At 20.7% G+C, this 12,716-nt stretch overlaps 2 protein-coding genes across 4 annotated transcripts in view; one reads left to right on the top strand and one right to left on the bottom strand.

The window, feature by feature from the left end:
* Positions 1-2,191: 2,191 nt before the first annotated feature.
* LOC122503948 (calcium uniporter protein, mitochondrial) overlaps positions 2,192-12,716 on the bottom strand; it is an 86,554-nt gene continuing 76,029 nt past the window's right edge. The window contains exons 4-8 of one of the 2 annotated variants that reach the window (XM_043614730.1): positions 5,720-5,893; positions 5,311-5,429; positions 4,692-4,838; positions 3,870-4,073; positions 2,192-2,842 (exon numbers count right to left, since the gene is read on the bottom strand). In XM_043614730.1, the coding sequence (XP_043470665.1) occupies positions 2,513-2,842; positions 3,870-4,073; positions 4,692-4,838; positions 5,311-5,429; positions 5,720-5,893 (974 nt within the window). In that variant the 3' untranslated portion in view covers positions 2,192-2,512. The remainder of the gene's footprint in view (positions 2,843-3,869; positions 4,074-4,691; positions 4,839-5,310; positions 5,430-5,719; positions 5,894-12,716) is intronic. The other variant, XM_043614731.1, reaches the window with a different exon arrangement.
* The window catches only part of LOC122503947 (protein javelin), a 48,369-nt gene continuing 47,463 nt past the window's right edge, over positions 11,811-12,716 (top strand). The window contains exon 1 of one of the 2 annotated variants that reach the window (XM_043614727.1): positions 11,811-12,020. The gene's annotated coding sequence lies outside the window, so the exon portion shown is untranslated. Of the gene's footprint in view, positions 12,025-12,716 lie in introns of both variants that reach the window. The other variant, XM_043614728.1, reaches the window with a different exon arrangement.

Genomic DNA, 12,716 nt, shown 5'->3' with positions numbered 1-12,716 from the left:
AATATCGATTTATATCGAATCTAAATCGATTTATATCAAAACTAAATCAATATTCAGTTTCGATATAAATCGATTTATTTTGAAACTTTATTGATTTATATCAACTAAATCGATTTATATCGAAACTGAATTGATTTATTTAAAAACTTTATCGATTTTTATCAATACTAAATAATTGACTTATATCGAAACTGAATAATCGATTTATATCGAAACTAAATAAACAATTTATATCGAAACTAAATAAACGATTTATATCGAAAATATATATCGATTTATATTAAAATTAAATATCGATTTACATCGAAACTGTATCGATTTATATTGAAAATAAATAGATTTATTTTTGAAAAAATCGATTTATATCGATATTAAATAATCGATTTATATCGAAATTAAATAATCGATAAAATATCGATTTTTGTTATAGTTTTTTCTGAATATTTTGTCACTAAAATTTATTATTTAGAGTATGTACATGAAAAGTTTTTTTTTTCTTGCTACGTAATATTTAAGTGTGAAAATGCGCATTTGCTATTTTTTTCGGACGGATAGAGAAAGTTTTTATTTATTTATTTTTTTTTGGAAATTTGTAAAAGCGAGGTGTGAATAGAATTTTTGCAAAAGATTTTGTTTTTAAATATTTTTTTCCGGGGTTTTTTTTCTTTTCTTCCAATTATTATTTTAGGCTACTAATTTTTTTAATTATATTTTCTACGAAGAAAATTTTTTTCCATTTTTTGTTCCGCGAACCTATTTAATTTTTTTTCTTGTTCTAGTTTTTTTTTTCTTTGAAATAGTCTTTTAAAAGGAAAAAAAATTAATTTATTAAAATGAAGACGTTGCTTTTATACGGGAAAAAGAGAAAAAATAATTTTATTGTTTATAATAATAATAATAATAATAATAATAAAATAATAATCAGGAAAAAATAAATAACATCACATAATAGTTGAGAGAACTTAATTAATAAATTTAATTGGACAATTTTATTTTCTTTCATTTTCAAATTGAGAAAAATGTTTATATAAAATAATTTCGAAATCAAAAGAAATTGAAATTAATGTCAGTTAAATGATCGATATTATCACTTTCGATCAATTTGTTTTTTTTTATCTATTTTGTATTTATTTCTGTCATTCTTGTCAAAAAGATTTTGACTTTTTTCCGTTTTTCTTGGTCACTTAAAAAAACATTATTTTTAACAAAATTAGTCGAAAATTTACAATTCCTAAAAGCGAATTTAATGAGAAAATTTTAATTGAAACAATGATTCTCTTTTTTGGTTTCAAAAAGTTTAATTTAGCAAATTTTTTATTCAAGTTGCAGAGAATTTAAATAAAATCAAATTTTTAAGAATTAAAAATCAGTGAAAATTCTAAAATCTGAACCAAAGTTGAACCAAAAATTGTAGGAATTGAAACCAAATTCAATTTTTGGTTTAGAAAATTCAATTTAATTCTCGAAAACTCTTGAAAACCGAAACCAAAGTTCAACCAAAACAAATTTTTAATTTTGAAATCGATTTTTGGTTTGAAAAATTCATTCGAGTTTGAAAAAAAATTAAATTCAAACCAAAGTTAAACCAAAAATTGAAGAAATTGAAACCAGGATCAATTTTTGTTTTAGAAAATTGAATTTAATTCTCGAAAAATCTTCAATTGAAACCAAAGTTGAACCAAAAATGAAAATTTTAATTTTGAAATCGATTTTTGGTTTAGAAAATTCATTCGGGTTTGAAAAAAAATTAAATCAAAACCAAAGTTGAACCAAAAATTGTAGGAATTGAAACGAAATTCAATATTTGGTTTGGAAAATTTAATTTAATTTTTAAAAACTCTTGAAAACCGAAACCAAAGCTGAACCAAAAATTGAAATCAAATTCTATTTTTGATTTAGAAAATTGAATTTAATTCTCGAAAACTCTTCAATCGAAACCAAAGTTGAACCAAAAATTGTAGGAATTGAAACCAAATTCAATTTTTGGTTTAGAAAATTCAATTTAATTCTCGAAAACTCTTGAAAACCGAAACCAAAGTTCAACCAAAACAAATTTTTAATTTTGAAATCGATTTTTGGTTTGAAAAATTCATTCGAGTTTGAAAAAAAATTAAATCTAAACCAAAGTTGAACCAAAAATTGTAGGAATTAAAACCAAATTCAGTTTTTGGTTTAAAAAATTCAATTTAATTATCAAAAACTCTTTAAAATCGAAACCAAAGTTAAACCAAAAAAAAAAATTTTATTTTAAAAATCGATTTTTGGTTTGAAAAATTTATAGGAGTTTGAAGAAAAAATAAATTGAAACCTGAATATTGCGTATAGTCTGAAATTTTTCTTTTGAGGCAAAATACTGTAGAAAATACTAAATCAAAACCAAACTTAAACCAAAAAAGGAGAATATTGAATCAAACTAATTTTCCGAATATTTAGGAATTGTAAATTTTTTTCACATAAAATTGAAATAAGTACAGAACATTTTTTTTTTTTTTTTTTTTTGAAAATTATCTAATTATCTGTGATTTGTGGGAACAGAATTTTTTTCTTTTGGTTCTTTTGGTTCTTTTTTTGGACTAGGACTTGGACTACGTGAGTCACTTCGTGAGCGCGATCTTGAACTTGAACTCGAACTTGAACTTGAACTTGAACGTCTCTCTTCGCGCTTTTCAATTAAATGCTTCTTCTCCCAAAGAGGGCCGCGTATTATTTTTAATGTTGTCTCCAGCTCGTAGGCTTGGTCCTTTAATACATTGTAGCGCGCCAAATCGAATCCAATTTTTTTCGCCTTTTTGTGAAAGCCAACGAGTAGTTGACGATGTAACGCGTCCGGCAACATGTATTCCTAAAAAAAAATTTTTATTTCAATTTTTTATTTATTTTTTGACAAAATTTATAAAATTTCATAAACAATTCTTATAAACAAATTTCGAATTAGCAATAATTGAAGGTAAAAAGATATATTTTCATCAAACCATTTTATTTACATACAGTTAAAAAATATTGAAACTTAAATTTACTTTTTAATATTTTTCAATAAATTTAAACAATTGTTATAAACAAAATAAATATTAACAACAATTAAAGATATCAAGTATCGTTTTTTTCTACATAATAGTTTTTAAAATAAGAAAAACGACAATTTACACCTTTAATTGTTGTTAATCTGTAATTTGTTTATAACAATTTGTTTATAACTTTATCGAAAACTATTAAATGATAAATTTAAGTTTCAAGATTCTTTAATTTCGTGGGTAAACAAATAAGGTGAGAAAATACATCTTTTATTTTTTTTTATCTTTTATTTGTTTATAAAAATTGTTCATAAAATTGTTTAAATAATTTTTTTTGAATAATTTTACTCAAAAAAATTTATTAGAAGTACAGAAATAGTCAGTGGATAAAGAAAGTGCATTTAAACTTATATTGTTGTTAATTTTTAATTTGTTTATAAAATTGTTTATAACATAGTCAAAGAATATTGTTAAAAAAATGAGTTTAAAAATTACAAAAATGGAAAAAGTGGTAATAAAAATAAAAAAAAAATAAATAATAAATATGAAAATGAAAATAATAAATTTATTTATTTCATAAATAAAATTGAAAATAAATAATAATAAACAAATAATATAAAAATAAAAAACCACAATGAGCCAAAAGGAAATTAAAAAAAAAATTTTTTTTAAATTAAAAGAAAATAATAAAAAAAAAACAAAAAAATAGAAAGAAAATAAAAAAATAGCTGCTTGCAAAAAAAGTACCAACGAAACTGGAGAATTTTGTGGTGAAACCATTATATGGAGTACAATAAATTTTGCTATATTCTCTCATGGGAAATGGTGTCGGTGAAGAAATGAAATTGATAAACTTACTTGTCTTGTTAGGAGAAAATAAACGTAACAAAGCATCGCAGTGCCGTACGTGACAAAATATGTAACAGGCTCCATAATATCCCATGAGTATTCCCACCATGTTAGTCGTGCCAAAATTCCAAATTGTACCGACATCATTACCAAACCAGCCCACGCTGATAAATTTGCCCTTCTCGCTGCCGCCATTTCAATTTCCAATTTTTGCTTCAAAAACAAAAACAAAAATGAAAATATTCATCTAGCTAAATTTTAATTTTTTTATTTCGTGAAAAATTTTTTATTTTGGAAAAATTCAAATATTTTTTTTTATTATATATCTTTTTTAGTAGTAATAAATTCTTGCCATTGAGTAGAAGATATTTGTCAAAATAAAAAAATTTTCCATTCACACTGTCAATTTTTACAGAGAAAAAAAGTGTCGAGGTGGAGAGAATAAAATGGCCGCCGCTTTCTCCACTTCGCGACTTTTTTCTTTAATAAAAATTGTAGATTTAACTATTTTTTGACAATTCTTTGATAAATTGATTCTACTCGATGGCAAGAATAGTTTCCAATTGGAATTTTTTTTTTAAAAGCCTATTTTTGGAAAAAATTTCACAAAATTACGCCGTTTTCTCCACTTCGCGACTTTTTTCCTCAATAAAAATTGTATAGTTAACTATTTTTTGAAAATTCTTTGATAAATTGATTCTACTCGATGGCAAGAATAGTTTTCAATTGGAAATTAAAAAAAAAGGTTTTTTCGAAAAACTTTCAAAAATTATATATTTATTTCGACTAAATTCTACAAATAAAGTGAATTATAGTTATTAATAACCTCACCTGTTCTAAAGGTTCTAATTCTAATCTAACAACTTCCAATTGAGCTAAAACTCGCTTCTCCATGTCTGCATGATGCTCTCGAACGTGAAGTGTATCGTACAATTGCGTTATCATTGTCTGAATATCAGATAATTGTTGAATTCCCTCCTAAAAAATTATTGTTTCGTTTAAATTCGCCATCTTTATGAATTTTAATTAGTTGTAAATTGTAATTAATTTAAATTAATATAAAATTTTAAAAAATAATTAAATTAAAACTAAAAAGTAATTAATTACTAATATAATTATTACAATTAATTTTTGTAATTAATATCGTAATTAATTAATTATGAAAATTAGTTAATTATACAAATTAATAAAATAATTAATTAAATATTTAATTAAGTAAATAAATAATTAAATAATTAATTGAATAAAGAATTAATTTAATAATTAATGAAATAAATAATTCATTCAATAATTAATTAAATAAATAATTAATTAAATAATTAATTATATAAATAATTAATTGAATTATTTAATTATTTATGCAAATTATTTAATTATAACTTATTATTATTGCGAAATATCATTTTTTTATTTTATATTTTATTATTTTTTGTATCGAAAGTAAACTTGCCGTTGGTTTTAATTGATGAACCGGTGGTGCTACTGTGTAAACATTATCGTTAATAATTAATTTAAAATCCTCCTCCATTAATGATTCGATTGTATTACTGAAACCTATTCTTGTACCGTCTGTGAAAAAAAATGAAATATATTTTTTTTTTGACAGTAGGAATATGTGAAAAAATCTTAAAGTCTATTTAAATTTTTAAAAATATTTTTTTTAAATAATTTTTTTCTTGTTTAATAATTTTTTTTAATAATTTTTTTTTATTTTAAAAAATTTGTATTATACAATAATTCCATTTTTTAAAAAATTGTTTCTCCTTTTTTTAAATAATTATTTTTTCTTTTTTTTAATTATAATTTTTTTGTCTATTTTTTCTTTTTGCAAGAAAATTGTTAGAATTTTTTTTTCTTACCAATGGTGGTAATTGATGCTCTATCGATACCTCGATCCTCGCATTTTAGCATTTCGAGAAAATCGCCGACAGTGTGTGTGATTGGTTTTAGGGTGAAAAAACAACTTTCCCTTCTCGATGGTAATGGAACTTTAATTCTGGGAAGACCTCTATGATATTCGACTACAACTTCGGCTGCAAAAAAAGGAAACAAATTTTTATTTATTTATTTTAAAAATTATATTAATTATTTAAATTTTAGTTCATTGAGCGATTTATTTTGGTTTTTAACAAATTATAGATTTAAATATACCTATGATTAACGAAATCAAATGTATTGGTTTAAAAAACCAAATATAATGGTTAATGAAACCTAATATATTGGAATTGGATAACAAAACAAAATGTAATTGGTAATGAAACCAAATATATTGGTCTATGAAAATATATTAGTTGATAAAACCAAATATAATATGTAACTAAACCAAATATATTGGTCTTCAAAACAAATATTTTGGATAACAAAGCCAAATATATTGGTTAATGAACCCAAATGCATTGGTTAACAAAACCAAATACATATATTGGTTAATGAATCCTAATATATTGGATAAAGAAACCAAATATAATGGGTAACAAGACCAAATGTATTTGTCTACAAAACCAAATATATTGGTTAATGAATCCAAATGTATTTGATAAAGAAACCAAATATATTGGTTTATGAAAAAAATATTTTTTGTAAATACCAAATATATTAATTACTAAACAAAATATTTAGATTATTAAACCAAATATATTAATAACTAAACCAAATATTTTGATTTTTAAACCAAATATATTAATTACTGGGCCAAATATTTTAATTATTACGCCAAGTATATTAATTACTGAACCTAACATATTTGTTACTAAATCAAATGATTTTTAAACCAAATATATTAATTATCGAACCAAATATATTAATTACCGAACCAAATATATTAATAACCAAACCAAATATATTAATTTCTGAACCAAATATAATGATTATTTAACCAAATGTATAAATTACTGAAGCAAATATATTAATTATTGAACCAAATATATTCTGTCAGCAAAATATAATCTTGACTAAACCAAATATATTGCTTTTAGTGAACCAAATATATAAAGTCATACAAAATATACTCTGGATTCAACCACTTTTAAGATTCAAAACCAAATATAATATTTTGTAAACCAAATATATTTCTTTTTGAACCAATTATATTGGTTACTTAACCAAATATATTTATTATTAAACGAAATATAATGATTATTAAACAAAATATTTAGATTATCTAACCAAATATATTGATAACTGAGCCAAATATATTAATTATCGAACCAAATATATTAATTACTATACCAAATATTTATATTATTAAACCAAATATATTAATAACTGAACCAAATATTTTAATTATTAAACCAGTATATTAATTAGAATTACTGAACCTAACACATTGGTTACTAAATTAAATGATTCTTAAACCAAATATATTAATTATCGAACCAAATATATTAATTATCGAACCAAATATATTAATTACCAAACTAAATATACTAATTACTGAACCAAATATAATATTTTGTAAACCAAATATATTTATTTTCGAACGAATCAATAATATTAAACCAAATATATTAATTACTGAACCAAATATAATATTTTGTAAACCAAATATATTTCTTTTGGAACTAATCAATGTTAAACCAAATATATTAATTACTAATCCAAATATTTAGATTATTAAACCAAATATAATTAATACTGAACCAAACATAATGATTATTTAACCAAATGTATAAAATACTGAACCAAATATATTAATTAACGAACCAAATATATTAATTACTGAACCAAATATTTTGATTATTATAACAAATATTTCAAGTATTAAACCAAATATATTGATTATTAAACCAAATATTACTGAACCTAATAGGTAAATATAATTGGTTTCCAAACCCAAAATTATTATCAATAAAATTACAAACATTTATGCATTTTAATTTACTGGAAAAATTATATTTCCAATAAGAACCAAAAATTTATTATTATCACCAAAAGTAACCAAAAAACAGTATTTTTCAAAAAATGCAAAAAAAAAATTGCTTAAACTATAATATTGAAAATGTTACTATAAATCAATGAAATAAGCGTCTAATTAATTATTATTGAATTCTCGCGTGAGAAAATTCAATATGTTCGTTTGTTTGTTTTTTTTTTTTGACGTTTTGGTTTCACATTTTCTCGATGTACACATCAAAACAATGAAAATAATGTTGTGACGATTTTCCAAGAAAATTCTCGCGTGATAATCGCTTCGCTATCGAGAGCTAGGCCATAACCTGGTTAAGAGCCGTTGATATGAGATGAAGGTATCAGAGTGTGGAGAGCGAAAATGAGTCGAAATGTAAGATAGTAAGCAGGACGGAACAAAGCACGATAATAATTCGACAATGTGTCTTATAAATTATTGTAAAGGTGCTCATGTTTCATCAATTATTTATTGTCAACAATTTTACAAATTTTGTCAAAAAAAAAAAAAAAAAATTCTTTTTTTGCAAACAAACTTTTTTTAAAGTTTGTTTTTATTTTTTTCTAATTATTTTTTTATTATTATTTTTTAATCATACTTATTTGAGAAAAAGTATTTTCATTGGGAAAATAAGGTGTGAAATTTGGAAATTTTATGCAATGTTGTAAATTGAAATTTGTCAGTCGTAATCCAATGATCGACGATGCGAAATGATGGGATGTAAAAACCGGAAGGATTTATGGTTAATGGAGGCAGGCAACAGTCGTTCATTTCTTGCGCAATGGGCCCAAGAGTATGCGATACTATTTCTTCTGGTATTTAAATTTTATTTGTTCGACTTGAATAAATTTTCATTGAAAGGCCGCCGTGAAAAAAAAATCTTGAGCGTAAACAAACAGTTTTGCATGGTTTCAATTTTATTGGCATTGTTTTTATTTAATTCTTTTTTCAATTTTAATTCAAATTTAATTTCATTTCAATTCAAATATAATTTAATTTCAATTCAAATTTAATTCAAATTAAATTTCATTTCAATTAAACTTTAATTTAATTTCAATTCAATTTTAATTTAATTTCAATTCGATTTCAATATAAGTTCAATTCAATTTCAGTTTTAATTCATTTTCAATTTAATTTCAATTCTATTTCAATCCAATTTGAATTCAGTTTCAATTGAATTTTAATTCAATTTGAATTCAATTTTAGTATAATTTCAATTCAAATTTAATTTCATTTGAATTCAATTTGAATTTAATTTCAATTAAATTTTAATTTAATTTCAATTCAATTTCAATTTAATTTCAGTTTCAATTCATTTTCAATTGAATTTCAATTCTATTTCAATTGAATTTTAATTCAATTTCAATTCAATTTTAATACAATTTCAATTCAATTTAATTTCATTTGAATTCAATTTGAATTTAATTTCAATTAAATTTTAATTTGAATTGAATTTAATTTCAATTAAATTTTAATTTAATTTCAATTCGATTTCAATTTAATTTCAATTCAATTTCAGTTTCAATTCATTTTCAATTGAATTTCAATTCTATTTCAATTGAATTTTAATTCAATTTCAATTCAATTTTAATACAATTTCAATTCAATTTAATTTCATTTGAATTCAATTTGAATTTAATTTCAATTAAATTTTAATTTGAATTGAATTTAATTTCAATTAAATTTTAATTTAATTTCAATTCGATTTCAATTTAATTTCAATTCAATTTCAGTTTCAATTCATTTTCAATTGAATTTCAATTCTATTTCAATTGAATTTTAATTCAATTTCAATTCAATTTTAATACAATTTCAATTCAATTTAATTTCATTTGAATTTAATTTCAATTAAATTTTAATTCAAATTGAATTTAATTTCAATTAAATTTTAATTTAATTTCAATTCGATTTCAATTCCATTTCAGTTTCAATTCATTTTCAATTTAATTTCAATTGTATTTCAATCCAATTTGAATTCAGTTTCAATTGAATTTTAATTCAATTTCAATTAAATTTTAATACAATTTAAATTAAATTTTAATTCAATTTCAATTCAATTTTAATACAATTTCAATTGATTTTCAATCCAAATTGAATTCAGTTTCAATTTAAATTCAATTCAATTTCAGTTCAATTTCAATTTCATTTTAATTCAATTTAAGTTCAGTTTTAATTCAATTTAATTTTAAATTCAAATCAGTTTCAATTCAATTTAATTTTAATTTTAATTCAGTTACAATTCAATTTTAAATTAGTTTCAATTTAATTTCAATTCAATTTCAAATCAATTGCAGTTCAGTTTTAAGTCAATTTCAATTAAATTTCAAATCAGTTTCAATTCACTTTTAATTTAATTTCAATTCAATTCCAATTCAATTTCAGTTCAGTTTTAATTCAATTTTAATACAATTTCAAATCAGTTTCAATTCAATTTCAATTCAATATCAATGAAATTATAAATTAGATTCAAATCAGTTTTCATTCAATTTCAATTCAATTTCAATGAAAATTTTAAATCAGTTTCAATTCAATTTCAATTCAATATCAGTTCAATTTCAATTCAATTTCATTACAATTTTAATTCAATTTTTGTACAATAACAATATTCAATTTTTATACAATTTAAAATCAGTTTCAAATTAATTTTAATTCAATTTTAATCCAATTTGAATTCAGTTTGTATTTAATTTAAATTTAATTTTAATTCAATTTCATTTTAATTCAATTTCAATTCAGTTTGAATTAAATTTTAATTCTATTTCAATTCAAATTCAATTTAATTTCAATTCTATTTAAATTCAATTTCAATTTAATTTCAATTTCAATTCAGCTTTAATTTAATTTCAATTAAATTTCAAATAAGTTTCAATATAATTCAATTCTAAGTTAATTTCAATTCAAATTTAATTAAATTTCAGTTGAGTTTTAATTCAATTTCAATACAATTTCAAATCAGTTTCAATTCAATTTCAATTCAGTATCAATTCAATTTCATATCAGCTTCAAATTTTGTTTCAAATCAATTTAAAATCAGTTTCAATTGAATTTCAATTCAGATTCAAAAATAAATTTTAATTCAATTTTAATGCATTTCAATTTATTTATATTTCATTAATACCAACAATTAAAATCTGTACGATATAGAAAAAGAGGCAAATTATAATAATTAAACCATAAATAAATTGAAGCCAAATATATAAATAATTCAATTATTTAAAAATTCAAAAGTAGATAAAGCAAATATATAAATAGTTCAATTATTAAAAAAATCAAAAGTAGATAAAGCAAATAAACAAAAACGTAAAAAGATTAACCAAATATAAATAAATCAAACTTAAAAAAAATTTTAAGATATTATAGGAATTATATAAAAGCCAAATATTATAAAAAAACAAATCAGTATGTAAACCAAATAAAATAAAGATAAATATAAAAAAAATTACAATAAAAACCATATAAAAATAAACAAAATGCAATAAATAAATTAACCAAATATATTATTTAATACAAATATGTAAAAAAGACCTAAAAAAGAATAAATAAACCAAATATAAAATATGAAAACCAAATATAAATAAAAATACTATTAAAAACCAAATGTAAAGAAACCAAATATTCTTTAATAAACCAAATACATAAATAAAAATTCAATATTCAACCAAAAAAATAAATATCAAATATAAATAAACCAACTATTAAAAAATTTGACAGACTGAAAAATACCAAATATATCTAATTAAGCCAATTATATTATAATAAAACTAAATATCATTTGAAGAAAATAAATTAAAATTATGTATATTAAGTAAACCAAATATAAAAAACCAAAAAGCAAATATAAAAAAACAAAAATTAATATATTAATTTTTTTCAGTTTAAAATTTTTTTTTGTTGTATATACGTGTGCTTATTGTATGGAAGTGGCAGTATGAATAATTCCTCAATAATACGCACACATTCTCCACCAACACCTTCTCTACTCCGTAACCCTCCTCGTGAAAACTTTTCACAGATTCATCAGTATAACGTGAGATCTTGTTCAATTAATAAGAATCGTGCACATTATTTTTTTTTTCACTTAAAAAAAAAAAAAATAGAAACAAAAAAAGAAAAAAGAAAATAGAGTTCTTTAAAAAATTATTTTTTTTTTTTCATTTCGAAAGTGCTCCTCCTAATATTTAAGGGGTGTTTTTATTTTTATTTTCTTTTTTAATCATCATGTTCCGGTAACAAGTGTCAAGGGGATTATTTCCTCAGTAGGTGTTAATTTTTTGTTTTTAGAAAAAAAAAAATATTTTTTCTCTAAAGTTGAAAATAAATTTTCAAAAAATATTTCCTCTCGCTTTTATTTGGAAATTTTTTTTAATTTTTTAAAAACAAAAATTTTTATAAAAAATATATTTTCATTTTTTTTTCAGTTTTTTAAAAAATTTTTCATCTTGAATATTTTATTATTTTCAACTTTATAAAAAAATATTTTTCTCATTTTATCTAAGATAAAAATATAATTAATTACTTTCGATAAAATTTAATTTTTTAATTAGAAAAGTTTTTAAAGTGTGTGTGTGTGTGTGAGTGTGTTTAATTTTAAAAAGTAAGTTTTATAAAAAAATTTATTTTTCCAGACAATTTTTTTCTCTTTGAAAAAGAAAACTTAGAGTTTTTTTTAATAGAGAGAAAATTTTCGTAAAAGTAATTTTTCCATTGTTAGAAAGTATTATTATTTTTTTCATAATTTGAAACAAAGTGAAATCTTTTAATCACGTGAGTGTAAAAAAACTGTTTTAATATAATATAGTGAAAAATATTTAATTAAAATAATAAATAAAGAAAAAATAAATAATTGCGAAAAAATAATTCTAATTAATAAAGAATTAATAAACAATAATTCTAATTATGAGAATAAATTATTTCTGATATTTTTGAGAAATAATAAATGAGAATTATAAATA

Source organism: Leptopilina heterotoma, unplaced genomic scaffold (genome assembly GCF_015476425.1).
Source record: "Leptopilina heterotoma isolate Lh14 unplaced genomic scaffold, ASM1547642v1 Lhet_275, whole genome shotgun sequence".
NCBI lineage: Eukaryota > Metazoa > Arthropoda > Insecta > Hymenoptera > Figitidae > Leptopilina > Leptopilina heterotoma.
The sequence above is the reverse complement of the archived record's forward strand: the minus strand, read 5'-3'. Positions and strand labels throughout refer to the sequence as shown.